The sequence below is a fragment of the Zea mays genome, chromosome 2 (genome assembly GCF_902167145.1).
Source record: "Zea mays cultivar B73 chromosome 2, Zm-B73-REFERENCE-NAM-5.0, whole genome shotgun sequence".
NCBI lineage: Eukaryota > Viridiplantae > Streptophyta > Magnoliopsida > Poales > Poaceae > Zea > Zea mays.
In genome coordinates, this window is record NC_050097.1 from 195862025 (window position 1) to 195889074 (window position 27050).

At 52.0% G+C, this 27050-nt stretch overlaps 1 protein-coding gene across 11 annotated transcripts; it reads right to left on the minus strand.

Moving 5' to 3' along the window:
- Positions 1 to 4010: 4010 nt before the first annotated feature.
- mbd111 (methyl binding domain 111) lies at positions 4011 to 26111 on the minus strand. 11 transcript variants are annotated; one of them, XM_035965028.1, is made up of 7 exons: positions 25744 to 26070; positions 25114 to 25208; positions 24858 to 24941; positions 24261 to 24789; positions 23589 to 23642; positions 23130 to 23299; positions 4011 to 4682 (listed from the first exon to the last, which is right to left on the minus strand). In XM_035965028.1, the coding sequence occupies exons 4-7, from the start codon at positions 24755 to 24757 to the stop codon at positions 4498 to 4500; spliced, it is 906 nt and encodes a 301-aa protein (XP_035820921.1). In that variant the 5' UTR covers positions 24758 to 24789; positions 24858 to 24941; positions 25114 to 25208; positions 25744 to 26070; the 3' UTR covers positions 4011 to 4497.
- Between the last annotated feature and the right edge of the window lie 939 nt (positions 26112 to 27050).

The following is a 27050-nucleotide window of genomic DNA, read 5'->3' on the forward strand; positions in this document are numbered from 1 at the left end:
TGGAGGCGGCACCCATCTTGGATCGAGTGGTAAGTTTTACTCAATTTTAATACTAGACATATATCAATTGTATGTTTGATGCAAATTGTGTTATATAGGGTAACACATTGAGACGCTCGGTACAGGACATTGATCGCCAGCTTTTGACTGTGGGCGATAACAGCATGCGTAGCTTCTTGGAGATAAGCCTACCTGCAGCGTTTATAGCTTTGATATGTTGTAAACTAATATGTCTTTGGGGTGCAGTGTTTATGTAGGCGTCTACGTGGAGCTGCTGCTCACTGTGGCTGCAGGACCAATGTTGCACATGACGTTCATGTACCGTCGTATAGCCACACAGCAACGCCGTCCACAGGACTTGGCGTTGGCTTCGACTACGATCAGGACGAGATTGAACCTTCATAGCTTCAGGGGCTCCTTCGACACAAGCGTTACAACTAGAACATCGTAGGCGACACCGCTCTCCACAATGTTACACTCCAGGCACCGACGCTTTAGGCAAGGGTAAGACTAGGAGCTATAAAACAGGGAAAACTTTGAATATTTCATCTAGCCTTTTTAGAGCTATTACATAGCCATTCCAGAAGCATCAATATCCTATATTATGAGTATGGCATCTAGCCTTTTCAGATCCATTTCGTAGCCTTTTCAGGAGCAATAATATACTATAGTGTCGCTGTTACATATAGTCTTTTCAGAGCTTTTACATAGCCTTTTCATAAGCAACAATATCCTATATTATGAGTATCACATCTAACCTTTTCAGATCCATTTCGTAGCCTTCTCAGGAGCAATAATATCGTGCGTTGTCGCTGTTACATCTAGCCTTTTTAGAACCTGTACATAGCTTTTTCAGAGTGTGACTTGTATCCTATTCATAGCCTGTACATAACCTTTTTCAGAATCCATTACACTACCTATCCTTCCGCCTATATATACACGGTCCTTTATACATTTGCTTCATTGTGCAATACAAATGTCTTTAGGGTCTTCTAGGGGCAAGGGTGGGGGAAATTGGAGATGAAAGGATGGAGGGAAGTTACCTCTAATGTGTTTAGATGGCCCTCTTGGTCCAGATTTCAACAAAGAGGTTAGACTTAGGTCCTACGATAACATGGGAGAAGATTGGCCAAAGTGCATGCATGGTGAGGATTGCTTGGTGCAGATGTTCGTCGAGGGGGAATTGATGGAGGCCGGCATTTCTTCAGATGTCCTTATGCATATGTAAAAATTAATTCTAATCCGTTGTTCTATATGATTTTGTTGCTGAGTGAAACTAACTATAAACATTTATGCAGCATTCATTGGTCAAGGAGAATTGTGGGTTCACTCGTTGGGTACATCCTCGTCCGATTTTTCCGCATGCGGAATACATATCCTACCTACAGAATAGGATATTTGATCTAGAGAGGGAAGTAAGCAACATAAATGACGAGGAAGTAAGAGGCAACAACAATGGAGGTGGTTCACAGGTGCAAGTATGCTTAGATCCATATTTTTGCTGCCCTTGTCACAGCAAGAATGTTGGTCCTTCAACTTCTCCACCGCAGCCACAGCTGACAACAACAATGGGAGGATACTGTGGAGAAGGGTCCACAAAATTTGGAATGTGGGAGCACTACTAGAGAACTCTTCTGTATCAACTCTTTTATATCAATTGCTTTAAGTGTGTTGATTTTCTTTATCAATTGCTTTAAGTCGTCTTCATCAATTGCTTTTAAAGTCCAATTTGAATCCATAACTATTCACCAATTGCTTTTTTAAGTCGTCTTCATCAATTTTAAAGTAGTTCATTACCAAATAACATTGTTCGACACTAAATAATACAGAATAAGAAATTCATTACTACATAATATCAAATAAGCACCTAGACTACTGAGTGCAACGGGGCCATTTGTCCTTGCGAAACGCATCAGGGTTCTCCTTCATTGCTTCCTTTGCACGACGTGCACACTCAAGCTTCTTCTCCTTCTCTTCCCTGCATTCAGCAACACGCCTCATTTCCTGCTAGTCTTCCTATTGTTGCTCGGCAGCAAGCTCCTCTCGTCTTTTCTCCATCCTCTCTTTGTCCTCTGCATCCCACTTTTTAAGATTCTCCAACCACTTCTTGTCTTTCTGTGAGATTTTTGTGTCAATCCACTGCTCAAAATCACAAAGCGGTGGAGGAGTCTACAAAACATGCAATGATTAGTAGGCAAAGAAAACATGCACCACTTCGAGTCTTCAAATTGTTACATATTAAAAGACTATTCTCACCATTAAATTCATCTGGCGCTGAACAATCGTTGGCTCAAATGCATAGTTAGCACACATCCAATACCTCTGTCGATAGGTGTCATGATCCTCAGACTTTTCAACCCTGCAAGGATCACCACAAAAACATATAGGCCCTAGAACACCAGTTAGCAAAGGCAGCGGGTCGAAGGCAGTTTCGGTCAAAGGACTCTTCCTAAATTTCGATAAGATCTATAACAATCACAAATACAATAGACTCACAAAATATGATTTAATACAACGCTTACCTTTATTTAGCAGGTTTACCACGCCTAGACATCCTACAATTTAGGTTGATGTCTCTCGTTTCGAAGAATAGAAATGAGCACAAAAACTGACGGCCGAAGGGGCTAATTTATAGGCGTGTACCTCGGCGCCGAGGTACGCGCCACGTCAGTTCCATCGTGGCCCTCAATCTGACATATGCACGCCAAAAAAATTGGCGCTGACACACAAAACCTAGGCGCCAATGATGACGGCGCCGAGCCAAGGGTCTATTTTTTGAAATAAAACTGCAAAGGGCATAATTGTGCAAAAAAACAAAAAATGGCTAAAATGCAAAAAAGTTGGCCAGGATCTCCCTAAATGTAAAGCCCGATATAACACTAACAAATATTTATATCAGCTGGAAAATCTTAAATCATACAAATACGTAGATGATAGCATATATGACTATGAACGGAAATTGCTGGACCAGAAGGACTGAAAGAGAACACAGGAAGGAGTGTGCGGCGCTCACCCACAGGCTAGCATAGTAGCACTAGAAGCCGTCGCCCGCAGGCCGCATGGCGCATGCTCGCGCCACCGCAGCGTAGTTGCCGGCTACCTAGCTCGTGGTTCGCCCTATCTCCTATGTCCTGGCTACATGTTGCCCGCGCGCTACACCTCCAGGTCCCAGTATCGTGTCCTGCACGCGGCACGCCCGCACCGCCGTCTACCGCAGCATACTCACAGAGTCACCTACTCGCTACACTCGCCGCCTCACTCGTCTGATGCTCGTGCCGCCGCTCGAAACCCTAGCAGTCTCGACCGCTCTCGCTCCTATGTATTAAGAAAGACAGGGAGTTGTCGTGATCCTCGATTGTTCAGCCGGATGCATAGTTAGCACACATCCAATACCTCTGTTGATAGGTGTCATGATCCTCAGACTTTTCAACCTTGCAAGGATCACCACAAAAACACATAGGCACTGGAACACCAGTTGGCAAAGGCAGCAGATCGAAGGCAGTTCCGGTCATTCGATAAGATCTATAAGAATCACAAATATAATAGACTCACAAAATATGATTTAATACAACGCTTACCTTTATTTAGCAGGTTTACCATGCCTAGACATCCTACAATTTAGGTTGATCTTTCTTATTTCGAAGAATAGAAATGAGCACAAAAACTGACAGCCAAAGGGGCTAATTTATAGGCGCGTCTCGGCGCCGAGGTACGCGCCACGTCAGTTCCACCGTGGCCCTGAATCTGACATATGCACGCCAAAAAAATTGGCGCCGACACACAGAAACTAGACGCCAATGATGACGACGCCGAGCCAAGGGTCTATTTTTTGAAATAAAACTGCAACGGCATAATTGTGCAAAAAAAATCCAAAAAGGACTAAAATGCAAAAAAAAAGTTGGGCTTTTTCACAGCTCACAGGAACTCTACTCTTCTAAAGCTCATAGCTAAACCAACCAGACTTTGCACCTTGAGTTCTACAAAACAGCTCTTTAAAAGATACAAGGATCACAATATCAAATAAAAAACATGCTCAGAGAATTACACTAGCAATACCACAGTAGTTATATAACTTGAGACATTTCAAAACCTTTGCTACTGCCTACTGGCCGGTCTAACAAAGAACAGGAGATTAAATCCAAGATGCACCAGAATTATGCCGCTGTGACAATTCTCCGTCGTACACAAAGATCTTACATATAAGCAGGTTCCTAGCTAAGTACAAGGTAATAAACATACTTATCCAAAGAAGCACCGTGGGGCTCTAAACCCTCGTACAAACATTTTGTTAAGTTGCTGCCCCCAGAGTGTCGGATTTTGGGTCAGCCAGCTTCTGTGTTGTAATACTACAAATAAGGCTTGTGTGACCTCGCAAAACAGAGAAACTGGCTCCAAAGGGAAATGAGAAACAAGCAGAGGGCCAATAAAACCATGATAGGGGGCAGTTGGCATCACGATGCTGCTAACTTTTACTTATCAGGTAGACGTCTCCCCGTTCTAAGCATCCTCCAGCTTTGGTTCAAGTTCATCAGAGAGATGGTTTGGCTCTATCGACAAAGAGCTTCCTGCTTTTCTCTTCCGGGCTAGCATGACTTCTGATGTAGGTGCCTCATCGGTGAGAGAAGCTTCTTCACTGGCATCGCCCTCGTGTTTTGTAGCAACTGCCCAGGCTATGGGTTTCACTGAAACAAAATGTTGAAATGTGGAATCAGAAAAGTATAGTGATTCTAGCGGTGTACATGCTACAGCAAACATCAACACGACATAGATAATTAAGGTTCTTACTAAAATGCAGAAGAGAACTTGTTGCACAAGCTAACAGCAAGTAACCATTGAGTGCCCATTTAGGATTTTGGGGTTAGCCCTTGTAACTACTGTCACACCCTTGTCACACCCTTGTGTAATGGGCTAGACCCAATATATATATATATATATATATATATATATATATATATATATATATATATATATATATATATATATATATATATATATATATATATATATATATATATATATATATATATATATATATATATATATATATATATCGGTCCCAACCCTAGTTAGGGTTTCCATTTGGTACCATAGCCAACTTCCTCTTCCCCACCCTCTCCCTCTCCCACCGATTAGGTAGTCGACTCCGGAGCCTCCTTCCACACTACTCCCACCTAGGGGTGGTAACGGGCCATTTAATTTAGCCTAGCAAATTTAAGGATCGGGTCAAGTTAGGGCCGGATTATAAAACAATACAATTTTGAACTAACAAAATTAAGGGCCTTGTTGGTTTGTGAAGGAAGTATTAGGGTCATGATCCATTACCACCCATACTCCCACCGCTAGCTCGTTATTCCACTCCCATCCACCACACCCCTCACATCCTCCCTCCATCGTTGTGAGCAACGATTCCACCCTCTCGGTCACCTCAGTAGGTGTATCGGTTCTTCCAGGACCGTTCTGCCTTAACGACGTCCTTGTTGCTCCTGGTCTGACTCATCCCCTTCTCTCGGTTCGTCGCTTCACTAGTGACAACCACTATTCTATGGAGTTCGATCCCTGGGGGCTCATAATACGCCACCTTCCCACGCGTGTTGTGCTCGCTCGTTGTGACAGCTTCGGCCCTCTCTACTCTCTTCACTTGCCCTCCACTTCCCCCACCAACGTAGCCCATCACATGCTCTTGCTACTACCACCACATCATATACTCTTGCTACTACCACCACCTCCGCCGTTTGCCATCGTCACCTCGGGCACCCTAGACCTGACATGATGTCCCAGCTTTCCAGCCGCTCAGACATCTCCTATACCCGGGGTTCCTCTGAGCGCCTCTGTCATGCTTGTCAGCTCAGTCGTCACTCTCGTCTTCCTTTTTCCTCCGCTACTCAAGCCTTTGATCTTGTCCATTGTGATATCTGGACTTCTCCTGTCCTCGGCCTTTTTTCTCGAAAGCGTAAGAGAGCTACGCATCATATATATGAAGAAGAAGAAAGATGTCTAAAATAGACCAATACAAAAAACAAAAACTGGAAAAACAGTGGCCAAGACCAGCTCATGGCGGTCGAAAGCAACAAAACATAACAACATCCAACATTATAGCTAGGAGAGACTAAATCCCTGGTATAGGAGCTATAAGAAGGGCCAAACTCTTAGCCCCGGCTAGCTCCCAAAGCTCCTTTTCTTCTCCAACCCTTCCTGTTAGACTACCCGTCTAGGAGTCTAGGGTTTGGGTTGTAATTACCGTCTCACCCCTCACTGTAATGGGCCTGGCCCAGTTACTACTCTATTAATACTACTCCCCATCCCTGGTTAGGGTATGGGTTCAGTTTCCAACATGGTATCATCAGTCTAGGTTTAGGTTTTCTGTTTCCTGTCCTACAGCCGCCAGGGGCATCCTCTCCCCTGCGCAGCCGCCAGGGGCTCATCTCCCCTGCGCCGCCGGCCCCTGCCGCCGGTCCCTCTCCCTCCTCTCCCCTGCGTCGGCCGCCGGCACCCAGCCAGCGTCCGCGCCCACCGCCGACCTCCCTCCTCTCCCTCCCAGCCGCCGGCTCCACCGCCGGTCCCCTGCCCCTGCACGTTCGCCGCCACCGGCCTTCCCCCTGGGTGCGGCGCCCGACGTCCCACCTCCGGTCTTCCCCACGCATCCCGTCGCCCCTCCCCAGCCCGCGACCCCGACGGCGCGCCCGTCTACACCAGGCCGGCCACCGCCAGAGCCCCCGTGCACCCGCCCCTGCTCATACGGCCCGACGCCCAGCGGCCCGCGACCGAGCAGCAATCCGCACCCAGGCGCGCCACCGCTCCTGCCCAGGCGTCCGCGACCGGCCCAGGCCGCCGCACCGCCTGCCGATCCGGCGCCCCGACGCCGCCCCTCGCCTTACCGGACCAGGACGCAGCCGCCCCTACCCCCGCCGACGGCCGAGGCTCCCTCCTCCAGCCGCGCAGAGGCCTGGGCATCCGAACAGGGGCGTGCAGGGCGAGATCCGGCCAGGGGAGTGGCGTCCCACACGAGCTCCCCTTCCCCTACCAGCCGCCGGCCACCTCCGGACGCCGGTTCTTCCCCACTGCTCGGCAGCCTTCTCCTCCCTGCTTCACCCGTCCAGGAGCACCCGCCCGGTGGTCCCGCGCCCCTGCTGTTCCGCGTCACGCAGCGCCCCTGCTGTCCCGTACTGTGGACGCCCGACGCCGAGCACTCAGCCGCCTCTGCTGTTCCGCGCCCGGCTGTCCAGTCCGCGCCTCCTTGCGCAGGCCTGCACCGGTCGCCATGAGCTTTACCTCGCCCGCCGCTCTCGTGACGGTGCGTGTCCTCCTCCACGACGGCCAGCTCATCCGGGGCATGTTCGTGTCCTTTGATCCCGTCTGGAACCCTATTCTTCGGGACTGCGTCGAGGTCCACCCTCAGGCGGGCCGTCACGTGCCTGGACCGCTTGTCTTCCCACGTGCTGCGATCGCCTCCCTAGCGGTTGAGCCCGTGTCATCTCCCTCCCTTCCTAGTGCCTCTGTCGGGGCACCTTCTTTGGCCCTCTCCGCTCACAACGTACCTTCGCCACTTCCACCTCCCCGGACCACCACTGATTGGGTGGTTGACTCCGGGGCCTCCTTCCACACTACCCCCACCACTACTTCGTTACTCCACTCCCATCCACCCCACCCCTCACATCCTACCTCCATCGTCGTTGGCAACGGTTCCACCCTCCCGGTCACCTCAGTAGGTACATCGGCTCTTCCAGGACCATTCTGCCTTAACGACGTCCTTGTTGCTCCCGGACTAACTCATCCCCTCCTCTCGGTTCGTCGCTTCACTAGTGACAACCAGTGCTCTATGGAGTTCGACCCATGGGGCCTCACCATACGCCACCTTCCCACACATGCTGTGCTCGCTCGCTGTGACAGCTCCGGCCCCCTCTATTCTCTTCACTTGCCCTCCACTCCCCACACCAGAGTAGCCTCATCTCCTGTACTTACTACTACCACCACTTCACATGCTCTTGCTACTACCACCACCTCCTCCGCCATTTGGCACCGTCGCCTCGGGCACCCTGGACCTGACGTCATGTCCCAGCTTTCCGGCCACTCCGACATATCATATACTCGGGGCTCTTCTGAGCGCCTCTGTCATGCTTGTCAGCTCGGCCGCCACTCCCGTCTTCCTTTTTCTACTTCCACATCCAGGGCTGTCCAGGCCTTTGATCTTGTCCACTGTGATCTCTGGACATCTCCTGTCCTTAGCCTCTCCGGCTACAAATACTACCTGGTCATTCTCGATGACTACTCCCATTTCCTTTGGACTTTCCCCCTTCGGCTGAAGTCCGACACGTTTACCACCCTCACTCACTTTTTCGCCTGGGTATCCACCCAGTTCTGGCGCCCGGTCCGTGCCCTGCAGTGCGACAATGGTCGCGAGTTCGACAACAACGCCTCCCGCTCTTTCTTCCTCACTCACGGCGTCCAGTTGCGTCTCTCGTGTCCCTACACCTCTGCTCAGAACGGCCGGGCCGAGCGCATGATTCGCACCACCACCAACATGATCCGCTGCCTTCTCTTTCAGGCGTCTCTCCCTGCCACCTACTGGGCAGAGGCCCTGCACACTGCCACCCACCTCCTGAACCGTCTTCCCTCGAAGGCGGTACGCCACCCTACCCCTCACTTCGCCCTATACGGCACAGCCCCTTCCTATGACCACCTTCGCGTGTTCGGCTGTGCCTGCTACCCTAACACTTCCGCTACCGCTCCACATAAGCTTTCTCCTCGCTCCACCCGCTGTCTATTCCTTGGCTACTCCCCTGACCATAAGGGGTACCGGTGTCTGGACCTCACCTCCCACTGCATCATCATCTCTCGTCATGTCATCTTTGACGAAGATGTGTTTCCCCTTGCTAGCTCCACCCCACCCACCGATCTTGACTCCCTCCTCGAGTCCGATCCGATTCCTCCCCCACCTCCGGCTCCCCGTCTTGCGCCGTTACCTGCTCCTCGTGCGGCCCCCACGACCTCTTCCGCGCCACGCGCGGCCCCGTCGACCCCGCCTGCGCCACGCGCGGCCCCGTCGACCCCGCCTGCGCCACGCGCGGTCCCGCCGACCCCGCCTGCGCCACGCGCGGCCCCGTCGATCCTGCCCGCGCCACGCGCGGCCCCGCCGACCCCGCCTGCGCCACGCGCGGCCCCGTCGACTCCGGCTCGATTCGCCAACCCCGCCCTCGTCTACCATCGTCGCGGCCACGCCACTACATCGGCGCCCCCCGACTCGGGCCCGTCAACGAGCGCGGCCTGATTCGCCGACCCCGCCGTCGTCTATCACCGCCGTGAGCCGGCCCCACCAGCCGCTCCCGACGTCCCGGCGATTCACTCCGAGTCGTCCGTATACCACCCGGTCGCCATCCACCGCGACCCCGGGCACGTCCATCCGATGGTGACTCGGCGCGCTGCTGGCGTTCTCCGCCCCGTCGACCGGCTAATACTGGCAGCTACTACGACTAGCACTCCACCCGACGCTTCCCCGGTACCCTCCTCCGTTCGCACTGCCCTCGCCGACCCACATTGGCGTCGTGCTATGGAGGAGTACGCGGCCCTCTTGGCCAACCACACCTGGGACCTGGTGCCGCGTCCACCAGGCACCAACGTGGTCACCGGCAAGTGGCTATTTCGCCACAAGCTGACCTCGGACGGCTCCCTCGACCGCTACAAGGCCCGTTGGGTCCTTCGGGGCTTCACCCAGCGCCCCGGAGTGGACTACGACGAGACCTTCAGCCCTGTCGTCAAGTTCGCCACTGTTCGCGCCGTCCTCTCCCTCGCCCTCTCCCGCGACTGGGCGATCCATCAGCTCGATGTCAAGAATGCCTTCCTCCATGGCACTCTGACGGAGACTGTCTACTGCAGCCAGCCCACCGGCTTCGTCGACGCTGACCGTCCGGATCTGGTTTGCCGGCTGAACAGGTCCCTGTACGGCCTCAAGCAGGCGCCACGGGCTTGGTACAGTCGCTTTGCCTCCTACCTAGCCTCCATCGGCTTCGTCGAGGCCAAGTCGGACACGTCCCTGTTCATCTACCGGCGCGGCGACGACACCGTCTACCTCCCGCTCTACGTCGACGACATTGTGTTCACGGCATCCACCGCCGACCTTCTACACCGCACGATCGTCGCCCTCCAGCGGGAGTTCGCGATGAAGGACCTGGGGCCCCTCCACCACTTCCTCGGCATCACCGCCGAACGTCGGCCTCAGGGTCTCTTCCTCCACCAGCGCCAGTACGCCATCGACATCCTGGAGCGGGCTGGCATGTCTGACTGCAAGCCCTGCTCCACGCCTGTCGACACTCAGGCGAAGCTCTCTGAGGACGACGGGCCTCCGGTCGCCGACGCGACGTCATACCGGAGCCTCACCGGCGCGCTCCAGTACCTCACGTTCTCCAGGCCCGACATCGCTTACGCTGTCCAGCAGGTGTGCCTGCATATGCACACTCCGCGGGAGCCCCATCTCACTGCGCTCAAGCGGATTCTACGCTACCTCCGCGGCTCCCTCGACTACGGCCTCCTACTCCGCCCATCCCCGACGTCGGAGCTCGTGGTCTACACCGACGCTGACTGGGCTGGCTGTCCTGACACGCGCCGGTCCACCTCCGGCTACGCCGTGTTCCTGGGCGCCAACCTCGTCTCTTGGGCCGCCAAGCGGCAGCCCGTCGTCTCTCGCTCCAGCGCTGAGGCCGAGTACCGTGCCGTGGCAAACGGTGTGGCCGAGGCCTCCTGGCTACGCCAGCTCCTCCACGAGCTCCACAGTCCTCTTCAGCGCGCCACACTCGTCTACTGCGACAACGTCAGTGCGGTCTACCTCTCCACCAACCCCGTGCAGCATCAACGCACGAAGCACGTCGAGATCGACCTTCACTTCGTCCGCGAGCGTGTCGCTGCCGGTGACGTTCGGGTTCTCAGCGTCCCCACCACGCTGCAGTTCGCCGACATCTTCACCAAGGGCCTACCGTCGAGTGTATTTCTAGACTTTCGATCCAGTCTCAACATCTGTACAGGATAGAGTTGTGACTGCGGGGGGTGTTAGACTACCCGTCTAGGAGTCTAGGGTTTGGGTTGTAATTACCGTCTCACCCCTCACTGTAATGGGCCTGGCCCAGTTACTACTCTATTAATACTACTCCCCATCCCTGGTTAGGGTATGGGTTCAGTTTCCAACACTTCCGATAGCTGCATCCAGGTTTGGGGAAAGGCCGTCAAACACACAATTGTTTCTATGGTTCCAAATAATCCAAAGCCCCAGAATAATTAAGGAGTTAAAACCTTTCTTGGCAATTCCATGCAACTGATCGCTGCAGCTTTTCCACCACTGCATGGTGTTTCCCTCTCCCATTTGAGGAGTGAAACCCTCCAGATTAACTTGTCCAAGCAGCCTATACCAAAAAACTCCTAGCGAAAACATAGCCTACAAGCAAGTGGTCTATGGTTTCTCACACAACGGGCAACAATCAGGATGGTTGAGCCCTCTCTTTTGTAACCTATCTGATGTCCAACATCTCCTCAAAGTTGTTAACCATAGAAAGAATTTGCATTTAGGGGCTTTGTAAGCAGCTTTGGACGAATACTTTCCATCAGGTGCAATACTAAAGATGTGTTTGTCATCACGCTCCGGAAGAAGATTAATTGTAATCAAACTTTCTGAAAGGTCAAGGAAATCAGCCAGAACCCCAACTGTTAACGCGCCTTTGATATCACTTATCCATTTATTGTTTGTTAATGCTCTTGAACAGTTCTGTTTTTCTTAATATGATTAGGGACAGCTGCTAACAAATTGGGACCAAGGTCTTGAATTCTTTTTCCTTGAAGCCAAAGGTCTTGCCAGAATAAGGTAAATGAACCATTCCTAGTCTCAGTTTGTACCACACAAGAGAAGGAAGACTTCACCTTCTCCGGTACCTGCATAGGCAGGAAGGCCCAAGGCTTATCAAGGTCTGTTTTGGCCAGCCATAGCAACCTCATCCTTAGGGCCCAAATGAGCTCTTTAAGGCTGAAAACCCCCAGTCCTCCCAATTCAATAGGTCTACACACTCTTCCCCAGGCCACTAAGCAGTGCCCTCCATTGATATTTCTCCTTCCTTGTCAGTGGAACCCTTTTCTAATCTTGTCAATGTCCTTGTATGCTCCCAAAGACAAATCCACAGCCATGGCGAGATGGATGAGCCTTCCTGTCATCACAAATTGGACATGAACTTTTCTCCCAGCCCTTGCCATAAACTCAGCTTTCCACCCAGGCAATTGATCAGCAACCTTGTCAATGATTGGCTGCACTTGACCTCTGTATAGCCTCTTTAAGGACAGAGGTAAACCAAGATAGGTACAGGGAAAGGATGAGATTTCACAGGGTAGGTGTTGTTGAAGGGCTACCACTTCTTCACTACATCTGATAGGATATATTCTACTTTTCTGGACGTTAGTAACCAGCCCAGATGCTTCCCCAAACAGTTTCAAAATGCTCATTACAATCTGAATATCAAACTCTTTTGGTTGTAAAAACAAAACCACATCATCTGCATAAAGGGATATTCTATGGTGTAATGGTCTAGAGGACAGTGGCTGCAGCAGCCCTTCCTCAGCCTTGGCCACTAAAAATCCCAGCACATCCATCACTAAAATAAAAGGCATGGGTGACCGTGGATCGTTTTGTCTCAACCCCCTTCTTATATGGATAACTCCCCCTAGACTTCCATTTAAGAGAATTTGAGTGGAAGATGTTGCCAAGAGGCTGTAAGTAGAGGGACTCTAACTCTCATCAAGAGGATGACACTATGAGTTGGGGCAATTTTCTGTTTATTTCCTCAAACACTACACAATGTCATACCCATCTAAGGGTTGGAGACCCATATTTATAGCCCTAGAGGCTGCACTACCACACCTTCTCACACACACTACACAACAGGATTGTCCTCTAGATGCTAAAGAGACTACAGAGGACAGTCAAAAGCGACTGTTATCCTCTAGATGCTAAAGCGACTACAGAAGACAGTCAAAAAGTGACTGCTGTCCTCTAGATGCTAAAGAGACTACAGAGGACAGTGGAGCTGTCCTCTAGATGCTAAAGGACTACAAAGGACAGTCAAAAGCGACTGTTGTCCTCTAGATGCTCAAGACTTATTCCATCATTCTCCCCCTAAGTCTTGGGCGTCGTCTTGTGAGAAAGTTGGGCCATCCCGGACCTGGAGCAAAGGTCAACAAACTTGATCTTCCCAAGGGGCTTGGTGAGCAGGTCTGCAAGCTGATCCTTGGTGTTGATGTAACGCGCCTTGATGCTCCCTTCTGCCAAGCAGTCTCGGATGAAGTGGTATCTCAGCCGGATGTGCTTGCTCCGTTCATGGAACACGGGGTTCTTGGCCAATGCCAGAGCGGACTGGTTGTCCACCCTGAGTTCCACCGCTCCAGTGTCTCTCCCGAGGAGATCACCGAGCAGTCGAGCCAGCCAGAAAGCCTGAGTCGAAGCAGTGGACGCCGCTATGTACTCGACCTCGCAGCTGGACATGGCCACCACCTGTTGCTTGACCGACTGCCAGCTAATGAGGCACTTGCCGAGGAAGAAGAGGATCCCGCTTGTGCTCTTGCTAGTGTCGATGTCACCGGCGTGGTCGCTGTCGCTGTACCCGACAAGGTGTGCCTCCCCAGGGCACCTCGGGTAGTAGAGACCGTGGTCGAGAGTCCCCGCAACATAGCGGATGATCCTCTTCACAGCCTGCTCATGCTCCGTCGTCGGTCGCTGCAAGAACCGACTAACGTAGCCGACGGAGTATGCCAAGTCTGGCCGTGTGTGGACGAGGTAGCGAAGGCTCCCCACAAGACGCCGGTACTGTGTAGCATCCACCTCCGTCGTGCTGTCGCGACTCAGCTTCAGCCTCTCCTCCATCGGAGTGAGAGCTGGGTTGCAGTCGGTGAGCCCAGCCAGCTCAACAATGCGCTTGGCGTAGGCAGTCTGGCGAAGTGTGATCCTGGAGTCGCCCTGGTGCACCTCAATCCCAAGGTAGAAGGAGAGATGCCCCAGGTCACTCATTTGGAAGGTGGCCTTCATCTCTTCCTTGAACGCTGCCACCTCTGCATCCTTGGCGCCGGTGATCACCAAGTCGTCGACGTAGACACCCACCAGCAGGGCACTTCCTCCATTGCCCCGCCGATAGATGGCCGCCTCGTGCGGGCTTGGCGTGAAACCCATTCCTTTGAGCGTGGAATCCAGCTTGGCATTCCACGCCCTCGGTGCCTGTCGCAGGCCATAGAGAGCCTTGCGCAGGCGCAACACCTTGCCTTCCTTGCCAGGGATCGCAAAACCTGGCGGCTGGTGTACGTAGACCTCCTCCTTTAAGTCGCCGTTAAGAAACGCCGACTTGACATCCATGTGATACATGCCAGCCCTCCAGGGCTGCCAGCGCGAGGAGTCGCATGGATTCCATCCGTGCTACAGGGGCGAAGGCATCGTCGAAGTCGATCCCCTCCTGCTGCAAGAAACCGCGTGCCACCAAGCGAGCCTTATGCTTGACGATGGCGTCGGCTTCATCCCTCTTCAGTTTGAACACCCATTTAAGGGTGATCGCGCGATGACATGAGGGAGATCAGCGAGCTCCCAGGTGCGGTTCGTCTCAACCGCGTCCATCTCCGACTGCATCGCGGCACGCCAAGCCGCATGTTTCTCGGCCTCCGCGAAAGACCGAGGCTCACCATCGTCGCATGCAAGATGCAACTCTCCTGCCAAAACGCGAGATGCAGGGCCTGGCACCGACGGGTCGATGAGAAGGCCCTCCACCCTTCGATACCGCAACGGCTCGCTGTCGTAGCTCGCGTCGACGCGCTCCTCGTCGCGGGACAGAGGGGTCACGAGCTCCACTGGGTCGTGCTCGACACGAGCTGGTGTCGGAGAGGACGTTCCCGGAGAGGGTACCGTCGGTGCTGGAGTACGTGGTGGCGAAGAGCTCGCTGTAGCCGGAGTCGTGGCTGGAGTGCGTGGTGGTGAAGAGCTCGTTGTAGCAGGAGCTGGAGAGTGTGGCGCTGGAGTCGGTGGAGACTTGGGGGCTGGGGTAGACCTGCTCGGAGAAGAGTTGCCTACTCCCCCAGCTCCCTCAAAGTGGACGTACTCGATGGTGAAGTCGTACGTCGGAGTCGTGCCGTCGTCCACCGCCTTGTCCCACGCCCATCCTCGCCCTTCGTCGAACACTACATCGCGTGCCGTGCGCACACGCTGTGTTCTTGGGTCAAGGATGCGGTAGGCCTTCGAGCCCTCCGCGTAGCCAATGAACACCCCCGGGGTGCTCCTATCGTCGAGCTTGCTGATGTGGCCAAGCTCCTTGGTGAACGCGAGGCAGCCGAAGACCCGTAGGTGAGAGACCGCCGGCTTGCGCCCATGCCAAGCCTCGTACGGTGTCTCCCGTTGAGAGCCTTGGTGGGCGAGCGGTTGAGGATGTAAACCGCTGTCACCACCGCCTCTCCCAAGAAGACAGCTGGCATTCCTCTCTGCTTGAGGAGAGCCCGAGCCATCCCCACAACCGTCTGGTTGCGCCGCTCGACGACGCCGTTCTGCTGCGGGCTGTACGGCGCGGAGTAGTGGCGCTGAACGCCCTCATCCGCGCAGTACGACGCGAACTCAGCCGCTGTGAATTCGCCGCCGTTGTCGGTGCGCAGCACGCGCAGCTTGCGGCCGCACTCCGCCTCCACAGCGACCTGCACACGCCTGATGGCGTTCGCAGCCTCTCCCTTGCTGCCAAGGATCATCACCCACAAGTAGCGGGAGAGATCGTCGACGAGCAGCAAGAAGTAGCGTCGTCCTCCTGGTGTGGCTAGGGGTGGTAATGGATCGTGATCCAAATAGTTCTTCACAAAATGTCAAGGCCCTAAATAAATTGTAGTTCAAAAATGACTAGAATTAAAGCCCGATCCTAACCCGCTTCGATCCTTAAATCTTATAGTGCAAAAATTATAGCCCATTGTCAGCCATAGGTGTGGCTGGTGTCACCGGGCCACACAAGTCCCCATGCACGAGCTCGAGCCTCTCCTTGGCTCGGAAGCTCGACTGCTGGGGAAAGGGGAGCCGTCTCTGCTTTGTCAACACGCAGACATCGCAGAATTGCTCCACATGGTCAAGGCACGGCAGGCCTCGTACCATATCCTTGGCACTGAGCCGCTTCAGGGCCTCGAAGTTAAGGTGCCCGAAGCGCTCGTGCCACTGTCATGCCCCGTCGTCTCGACGAGCAGCAAGGCAGCAAGGTTGTGTCACCTTCACATTGAGGATGTATAGCCGATTTGGACTCCTGCGTACCTTGGCAAGAAGGCGACGAGAGGGATCCCAGATCCTCATGACTCTGTGCTCGACCTCCACGCGCGAACCGTTCTCATCCAGCTGTCCCAAGCTGATGATAGAGTTCCTCAACGCGGGGATGTAGTAGACTCCGGTGAGCAGCTTGTGCTCACCAGACGCGGCGGTGAAGACGACTGAGTCGGCGCCCTTGATCTCTACGCCGGAGGCGTCCCCAAACTTGACGGAGCCTCGGACGCTAGAGTCAAGCTCGGTGAAGAACTCCCGTCGGCCGGTCATGTGATGAGTGGCGCCGGTGTCGAGGCACCATCCTTCGATCATGTCCTTGTTGGAGCCGTCGCCGAGGAAAGCGCGTGCTTTCGACTCATCAAGGTGGAGGAGTGCCGCTGCGGCCGGTGCCGCTGGAGATGGCTCGATGCTTGCATGTGCCAGGAGCAGGGCCTCCTCCTCCGCCTCCGCCTGTGCGACGTTGGCCTGGCCACGTCGTGGCTGCCGACAATCCCTGGCCTAGTGGCCAAGCTTGCCGCAGTTGTGGCAGCCGTCGTCTCGTGTCGGCTTCTTGTTGCCGACGGCGCCGCCTTGGGCACCTCCACGTGCACCACCCTCAGCATGTCCTCGCGCCCCGGCCTGGGCGCCTCCACGCGCCTTGCGCGGCTTGCCGCGTTTGCGGCCTCGTGTCGAGGACTCCCCCTTCTTCTTGTCACCCTGGCAGGCCTCCCACTGCTCCCGAGTGAGATGTAGCTTCCCGCCGATAGTGATAGGCCCAGAGAGAGTCTGTGGTTCGTCGTCGTCGACCACCTTGAGGCGACCAATCGCCTCTTCGATCGTCATCGTGGAGAGGTCTAGCAGAGACTCGATCGAGCGAGCAATCTGCCTGTACTTCTCGGGGATGCAACGGAAGAGCTTCTCAACAGCTCTCTCCTCATCGTAGGTGTCGTCGCCGAACTGCACCATCTTCTGCAACAGAGTGTTGAGGCGGAGAGCAAAGTCATCAACATCCTCACCTGGCTTGAAGGCCAGGTTCTCCCACTCCTTGCGAAGTGCCTGCAGTGTGGTCTTGCGGGCACGATCGCTGCCGATGCGGGTCGCAGCGATGGCGTCCCAGGCCTCCTTGGCAGTCCGCTTCTGGGAAAGCGAAAACTGCATCTCGGGCGGGACTGCAGCAATGAGGGCATCCAGCGCCCGCCGATCCTCGTGGTAGTCGACATCGTCGTAACGAACTGCTTCCCACATGTGGCGAACCTGGAGCCGTACCCTCATCACCGCGGCCCACTCGACGTAGTTGGTCTTGGTGAGGGTAGGCCACCCACTGCCGGGACCGATGTCCCTGACAATGGCTTGGGCCATGCGGCGACCATGGTACCGATCCGGGGAGGGAGAACCGCGCCGCCTGTAGAGGCCGCGATCTCCGTCGACTCGGTCGCCGCCGCCGGGAGCACCGCCGGCGCGTCTACGCCCGTCTGGGCTGCCGCCGCGTGCGCCCCCGCCTGGAGCGCCGTCAGCGCGTCGGCGCCTATCCGGGCTGCCGCCACGCGCGCCCCCATGGGGATGCGCGGCTGCCCACTGTGCCGCCTGCTCTCGTGCTGCTTCCCTCGCCAGCCTGAGCTCTTCGTCGGTGTTGTCGTCGACAGAAGCAGAGCTGCCAGCTCTACTGCCATGCAGAACCTCGAGCTCTGTTGCCGCCGCACGTGCAGCATCCGCCGCCTCCGCTGCTTCTACTTCCGCTCTCGCCGCTGCCAGTTCCGCCGCCGCCAACCGTGCTGCCCTCGCCGCTGCTGCTGCTCGCTCGCGTTCTTGTGTCGCGGCGACCTCGGCCTCCTGCTGGCGCCGCGCACTCGAAGTGGCCGAGCGTAGGGACATGGTGGGCTAGTGAGGGGTCGCTGCGTGTGGAAGAGGCTGTCTCAGACGAAAGGCTGCTCGTCTGAGCAGGGGAGGAAGGAACAGTTGGAGCTCTTGCTGCCGACTGAGTGTGGGGAGAGGCGCGGGAAGGAAATGAGCACGAGATGTTTAGGCTGCAGGATAGTTTGGCTCTGATACCAATTGTAAGTAGAGGGACTCTAACTCTCATCAAGAGGATGACACTATGAGTTAGGGCAATTTTCTGTTTATTTCCTCAAACACTACACAATGCCATACCCATCTAAGGGTTGGAGACCCATATTTATAGCCCTAGAGGCTGCACTACCACACCTTCTCACACACACTACACAACAGGATTGTCCTCTAGATGCTAAAGAGACTACAGAGGACAGTCAAAAGCGACTGTTATCCTCTAGATGCTAAAGCGACTACAGAGGACAGTCAAAAAGCGACTGCTGTCCTCTAGATGCTAAAGAGACTACAGAGGACAGTCAAGCTGTCCTCTAGATGCTAAAGGACTACAAAGGACAGTCAAAAGCGACTGTTGTCCTCTAGATGCTCAAGACTTATTCCATCAGAGGCCACTTAAAATATCTCTCCAGATATGCCCAAATCCTAGCTTATGGAGAACTTCCAGAAGTAAAGGCCAAGAAATAGAGTCGAAGGCCTTAGTAATGTCGAGTTTCAGCATTATCCTTGCCCCTCGCTGCTGATGGAGCAATCTGGCAGTTTGTTGCACAAGCATAAAGTTATCTTGAATGAATGCACTTTGTCGAGGTGAGACCATATCCTGCAACTTTGGGGCTAATCTGTTTGCAAGAACTTTTGTGACTAGCTTGGCCATACTGTGAACTAAAGTGATGGGCCTGAAATCCTTGACCTCATCAGCTCCCTCCTTAGGAATAAGGGTTATCAAGGCTGTATTCAATTTATTAAAGTGAGCAAGTTTCCTGCTCCAAATTGCAAAGAACACTGCCATAACATCATTTTTTATGATCAGCCAGCACGCTTTGTAAAATCTACCTGTGAATCCATCAGGGCCAGGCGCCCTATCTGATGGTAACTGCTTAATGGAATCCCAGACCTCTTTTTCAGTAAACTGTGAATCTAGCTCCTCCAAATCATGAGGAGGCAACCCTAGGTAGTCCAAAACCACAGTTTTTTATCTGTCCACGCTGCTGCCCAGAAGTTTGTTGTAGAAGTCATCCACTAGGTTGGCATTCTCCCCATGGTCAGTACATATGTTACTGCCAGAAAGCAGCCTGGCAATAAAATTCTCTTTTTCTATATCTAGCATGCATATGGAAGAGTTTAGTATTGTCATCCCCATCCTTTAACCAACTAATTCTTGACCTCAAACGGGCAATTGTGTGTTTGAGTGAGAAAAGAGAGAATGCCTCTTAGTCTCCTGCAGCAGCCACTTTTCTGCTGGGATCAATGGTCTGATATCCTGAGCAATCTCAAGTTGGTGTAAAATTTCGCGTGCAAGCTCAAGCTGGGAAGCCACATGTCCAATTCTTTTATCGCTCCACCTCTGAAGGGCACGTGCAGTGGCTTTCAACTTCATCTCAAGAGTCAGGAAGGGGCAGGAGCTACCACCACTCGATACCCACGCTTCCTGGACTACTTCATGGAATCCCTCCAATTTTGGCCAAAAAGACTCAAAATGAAACCTTTTTTACCATAGCAGTTGCTTTTAAGACCAAGAATTAAGGGGCAATGATCCGAGTCTTCTGAAGCAGCACTCTGGAGAAGGGAATTGGGAAAAAGGGCTTCCCAATCAGCAGAGCAAAGAGCTCTGTCCAATTTAACCAAAGTAGGCGAAGATTGATGATTAGACCAGGTAAACTTTCTGCCACATAGAGGGAGATCAATAAGTTTGACATCATTAATAAATCTCCTGAATCTCCCCATCATTGCCCTGTTTAGGTTGCCATTGTTTTTGTCTTCCACCCTATAAATTAGATTGAAGTCACACGCAACAACCCATGGACCATGGCAATCATTTCTGATTTGCCTCAGCTCTTGGAGGAATGGAATCTTGTCATCAATGTCCCGAAGCCCATAGACACCAGATAACCACCAAGGTTGGCCATTTGACTGCTGGAATTGGACAGAATAAGAGCCCACTCTGTTATGCCCTGTTGCTTGTACATGACTTTTCCAGGCTAAAAGAATACCACCGCTAGCCCCAGAGGAAGGTAAACAGAGGAATTCTTAAAAAGTCACTCCAAGAATAGCAAAGACAGTTCCTCTAGAAATATTCTGTATTTTGGTTTCTTGCAGGCATACAATGTCTGCTCCAACGGAATCAACGAAAGTTCGTACAGATCGTTGCTTGGATGGAGAATTCAAACCCCGGACATTCCATATAAATATTTTCTTTGGATGGTTACAAAATTTACCTAGTCATTCTGGACAACTTCTCACATTTTCTTTGGACTTTTCCACTTCAGCTGAAGTCCGACAAGTTCACCACCCTCACCCACTTCTTCGTCTGGGTCTCCACCCAGTTCCGTCGCCCGGTTCGTGCCTCCAGTGTGATAATGGTCGTGAGTTCGACAACAACGCCTCTCGCTCCTTCCTCACCCACGGTGTCCAGTTGCGTCTCTCGTGCCCCTACACCTCTCCCCAGAACGGCCGGGTCAAACGCATCATTCGCACCACCACCAACATGATTCGATGCCTCCTTTTTCAGGCGTCTCTCCCTGCCAGCTACTGGGCAGAGGACCTGAACACCGCCACACATCTCAACCGCCTCCCCTCGAAGGTGGTGAGCCACCCCACTACCCACTTTGCCCTGTATGACATAGCCCCCTCTTACGATTACCTCTGCGTGTTCGGTTGTGCCTGCTATCCCAGCACTTCCGCCACCACTCCCCATAAGCTATCTCCTCGCTCCACTCGCTGCCTCTTCCTTGGTTGCTCCCCTGACCACAAGGGGTATCGTTGTCTTGACTCGTCTCTCACCACATCATCATCTCTCGTCACGTTTTCAACGAAGATGTGTTTCCCCATGCTGGATCCTCTCCACTCATCGATCTCGACTCCCTCCTTGAGTCCGATCCGGTTCCCCTCCACCCCAGGCGCCCCGCCTTGCGCCGTTGCCCATGTCATGCGCGGCTTCGCCGCCTCCAGTCATGCCTCTACCCGCGCCACGCGCGGCCTCGACGCCTTCGCTCGCGCCTCTATCCGCGCCGCGCGCGGCATCGACGCCTCCGCTCACGCCTCTATCCACATCGTGCGCGGCATCGACGCCTCCGCTCGCGCCTCGTGCGGACCCGCTTGCGCCATGCGCAGCCCCATCGACCACGCCTGCACCATGCATGGCCACGTCGACCCCTCTAGCGCCATGCACGGCTCCGTCGACGAGCACAGCCCGCTTCGCCGACCCCGCCCTCGTCTACCATCACCGCAGGCGGGCCACTCCCTCGGCTCCCGTTGCCCCGGCTCCGTCGATGAGCGCGGCTCGCTTCGCCGACCCTAGCTCGTCTACTGCTGAAGCGAGATGGCCTCGCCCTCGGCTCTTCACGACCCGCCAGCCCACACCGAGCCTCCCGTGTACCACCCGGTCGCCATCCATCGCGACCATGGGAACGTACACCCGATGGTGACTCGTCGCGCAGCCGGCGTTCCCCGCCCCGTCGATCGGCTGATCCTGGCGAGCGACACAACTACCACTCCTTCGGATGCCTCCCTGGTTCTCTCCTCCGTTCGCGCCACCCTCGCCGACCCCACTGGCGTCGCGCTATGGAGGAGGAGTACGCGACCTTGCTGGCCAACCACACCTGGGATCTGGTGTCGTGTCCACCATGCACCAACGTGGTCACCGGCAAGTGGCTCTTTCGCCACAAGCTGACCTCGGATGGCTCCCTCAACCGCTACAAGGCCCATTGGGTCCTTCGGGGCTTCACCTAGTGCCCCAGAGTGCACTATGACGAGACCTTCAGCCCTGTTGTCAAGTTCGCCACCGTTCGAGTCGTCCTCTCCCTCGCCCTCTTCCGGGACTGGGCGATCCATAAGCTCGATGTCAAGAATGCCTTCCTCCACGACACTCTGGCAGAGACTGTCTACTGTAGCCAACCCACCGGCTTCGTCGACGCCGCTCGGCCGGATCTAGTCTGTCGGCTGAACCGCTCCCTATACGACCTCAAGCAGGCGCCACGAGCATGGTACAGTCGCTTCGCCTCCTACTTGGCCTCCATCGGCTTCGTCGAGGCCAAGTCGAACACGTCCCTATTCATCTACCGGCGCGGCGACGACACCGTCTACCTCCTGCTCTACGTCGACGACATTGTGCTCATGTCATCCACCGCCGACCTTCTACAGCGCACGATCATCACCCTTCAGCGAGAGTTTGCGATGAAGGACATGGAGCCTCTTCACCACTTCCTTTGTATCACCGCCGAGCACCGGCCTCAGGGTCTCTTCCTCAGTTCCTCCACCAACGCCAGTACGCCATCGACATCCTGGAGCGGGCTAGCATGTCCAACTGCAAGCCCTGCTCCACGCCTGTTGACACTCAGGTGAAGCTCTCTGAGGACGACGGGCCCCCAGACGCCGGCGCGACATCCTACCGGAGTCTGACCAACGCGCTCCAGTACCTGACCTTCTCCAGGCCCGACATCGCCTACGTCGTCCAGCAGGTGTGCCTGCACATGCACACCCGGCGGAAGCCCCATCTCACCGCTCTCAAGCAGATCTTGCGCTACCTCCGCGGCTCCCTCGACTATTATGTACCACAAAAACAAAAGCATTTCTCAACAGGTTAAATATCTAATCCGGGATTCAATCTGATCAAGTAGACAGAGCCCAGATAGTTGCAGCATCCTAGCTAATCATATGTTTTCCAAATCTCTGCTTGTCTGCCCATATATTTCAAGCTATATCATTCATGGCTTAACATGGATATTGCAAAACTTCATCTAAGAATCAATAGTTCATGCATTACACTAGGAAGTAACTATTAGTTTGTTGACACCCTATTACGGACCTTCTTCTGGTTGAAAAGACTTAGAGGCAATCATACTTGCTTCATCACTTGGATTTATCAACTTCGGTTTCTTTTTCACATAGTCCTGCCGTAGAGGTCTAGGTATCTGGAACGAAAACTGAGCTAAAGTTACACCCTGAGCACCATACTCCGGATTCTCTTGGAGGAACCTGCCAAAGACATGGAGGCTTTAATACAGACAGGTTGAAGCACATGTAGACAATTAAAAAAGTAAGGAATATAAAGGCAGTGCATAACTGGTACAGTTAACATCTGCACACTATTTATTTGGAATATCCACTCATTAAAGGCCTTAAAACATACAATATTTGTTGGAAAAGTTCTGCTCATGAATTCAAGATGTTGCAACTTTTCACAGTGCAATTTCAGGAAACTTATAAAGCTCACTGGATAAAGAATGACATTCAAGGAAGTTTTGGAGAAATTAGAATGTCATACCTATCGACTTCAACCAGAGACCTAAGTTTCCTTCCAGTAGGAGAGGTATAGTATCTGAAAGCAAATAGAAGAGGGTTACACAAACATTAAGTTCAGAAAATGCGGTAAAAATGTGTAGCTTTGTATATCCCACAGGTCAATAATTTTATCCACGATGCTGCAGACGTGCATGTCTGAACTTTCCCTACATCATCAACATAGCTTTTTAGTCCCAAGTAAGTTGGGGTAGGCTAGAGTTGAAACCCAACAAGATGTCACCAAAAGGAGAAAGAGAGAGAAAGGGGAGGGGAAAAGCTTTTGAGAGCACTAAAAGGAAAAAGGCATAATCACGGTTCGGGCACGTGGATAGCTTCTTTCCAAGCACTTCTATCCAAACACAACTCCATTGGGATATTCCATTCCTTCAGGTCCCTTTTGATTGCCTCCTCTCATGTCTGAACTTTTCCTAGATTCATGATATTTTGGACTTTGGAGAACATTTTGGAAAAATCATAATGTTCCAACCAAAATGCATAGCACACTAGTCTAAGCAGATATGTTTTATGTTATTTTCTCTATCATTATCGATGATCGAAAGGAAAGATGACAGACATAAAAAGTGGAATCAAATTGTGTTGCAAAAGATCATAAGATCAGAGCAAATACAGCGTCGACAGAAAAGGCATTACTTACACATCAGCAAATTTGGTACCCCCTTCACCTCTTATCCTAATCTGCCTTTCCCATCCGCGAGGGGGTTGTGCAATATTGGGTTTGTCAATAGCCCAAAGCCTGCTACCATCCTGAGATATATCTTCTGGGTCATTGCATGTTACATCAGGTCTCCATTCACGAGCTCTTTTGCATACAAAAGGTTCCTCTATAATACGTTCACGAATTTCTTCATACTTCTCTTTCGTTGGAATAAGCCTCCATTTAAAACATTTAGCACATTGGACAGTGAATGCTCCAATAGATGGCGATATTCCCCTTGTTATGATTGACTTCTGCAAACGGTTTTCCCCCAGTTCATCTTGCTCTTTATCTCCTGCTTCAGAGTTGAAAACGACCATTTGATTTGATGCAGCTTCTGAAGAAAAACCATCATTGTCAAATCGGGGGCCATTACTATCAGAAGGCACCACAATATGACTGTTCTTTGACGATTGAGGAGATTTAGAAGTTTCCATCGGTTTTGTACAAATTATTAGAGCCTGGGTACCTGCAGTTGGTAAATGTTAGAATTTCCTGCTGCAAACAGAAGAATAGTTCCATGTGGAATATGTGTACATTATGTATCACATCCAATACTCATGAAGGTTCAAATATTGCATGATATATAATAGTGTGATGAATGATAACCTGAGTACCGACCTGCATAAGCAAACCAACCTACTTAGTTAACAATCTTTTGTACAAAGTTAGAAGCTGTTGTATGACAAGAAGCACCCATGATTCAAACCTAAGTGTAGTTGTAAAAGGACACCCAGTGCTGGCGGCTCCCACATGAGTGGTCAGAGGAAGAAATAACCGAGGCAAGCCTTACCCCTGTATTTTTTGAAGAGAGACTGTGTCGAACTCAGGACCTTCGGCTCAGTGGGAAGCCTTGCTTTAAATGCAGTTGTGATGGCTTATTTTATGCTTCGCTGAACAAGAGATTGATTACATAGCATAATGCACACAAGACAAGCTGCATATTCCCCATTAATCAACTGCACTAGCGCATCTCAATTGTCGATGTGACACACAAACAGATCTCAGCACCAGAAATGTAGCTCAATGGCTTGATCCTACCTCGATTTCTTGAATAATAACATATATAAAGGCAAATTTATTCATTGCGAAAACCGAGATAAAATCTAGAGACAACAGAGGTGTCCGCAAGACCTCAAAGAACCCTATGCAAAAGGTAGGAGTTAATATGGGCATAGCAATTTTGTTGGGAAATGGCTAGCACCCGCAGCTAGTGTAGGTCGATCTTGCGCGCTGAAGAACCTAACTGAACCACGCGTGGATGGACTAGAGTCACTAGAATAGGGTGCCAAGCAAGCAAATGGCTCCCGGCTGAATGGAGAGAGTTCATTTGGATGTAATTGTTCTCACTCAGAAAATAGGTGGTTTCCTAGACCAAAGCGAGCTCCTAAACAACCCCGCCCAGCTTGCCTAGGCTACTCACCAGCGAACGAAGAAATCGATCCGAGCCCGGACGGATCTCTACCACGCCCCGACCCAGTGTCTACGATTTGAGCATGCAGTAGGCCCCCAACGGCGGGCTCCGAAGATATCGAGGTCGGGGGGCCGGGGGCGGCGGGGGAACGGGGAGGGAGTGCTCCGGCGAAGAACAGCGGGGTTTACGGCGGAGCCGCGGAGGGGAGGGATTGAGGATGGGAGTGCTTACTCGCGTTCTCCGCCGTGCCCGATCGGGTTCTGGTCCCGGTGGTCCAAATGGAGGCCTCGTGCGGTGCCTGCCTGCCTGGTGCACGGCTCCCTCCACAGACGATCACAGACAAAGAAACGTACAGAGTGGAGTCTGGAGAGTAAAGCAGGACCTCTGTGGTATTTTCTTTTATTTATGAAAAAGATAAAATAATTCCAAATGATAGTATGTGGACTCGGCTACTTTCTTTCGTACATAATGTTTGTTTGTTATAAAAATATTTTTTATTGTATCTATATAATTTAATAATTATGTTTTTCCTAGTATTATATCGCTCTGTTTCAATTTATAATTTCTTTTACTTTTTAACAATAAGTTTGACTGCCTCGTTTTATTCAAAAAAACATAATTGTTATTAAATTTTCATATAATATTGTATTGTAAGTATGGTTTTGAATTTTTTTTCATTTTTTCATATAAAATTAATAAGATAAGCCATCAAACTTGGTAAAAAATCGAACGAATTATAAATTGAAAAGTAGGGAGTACATGTATATTAAAAAAATCGCAAACAATATATATATATATGCAATGTGTCTCTGGTTTAGGACCCTAATAAATAATGTTGTAGTTCTAATTCAGAGGGTGTATATTTGATAGGGTGGTATTTTGGATAAGATGTTTGTGAATCATCGACAATTGTGTGCCATATGTGTTGAAAAATTCTTTTTTATCTTTTATTTGGCAATATGTTAGCATTATGACAAATAGATTGCGTAGTTCAAATGATGTTGCCCAATTAGTTGCTTCTTGATATGTGCGATACCACTCATTGTCATCGTCTAGTAATCCTCTAACTGCGCAAGCCTCTTTAAAGGTTTGGTATAAAACACCATTATACGTTCGTATATCTTCATAGTTTTTAGCACCTTTAACAATCATTAGAAGCATTATTAAATAGAATCTTTCACCTTCAGTAGGGTTTACATAATAGAGCCTTCCAATTTTGAAACCATGTTGTCTTTTCTTCCATTGTCTTTTTTCTCCAACCCAACGCCATTGTTTGGGGAACTCATAGTATGTTAATTCTTTTGCATCTTCATATT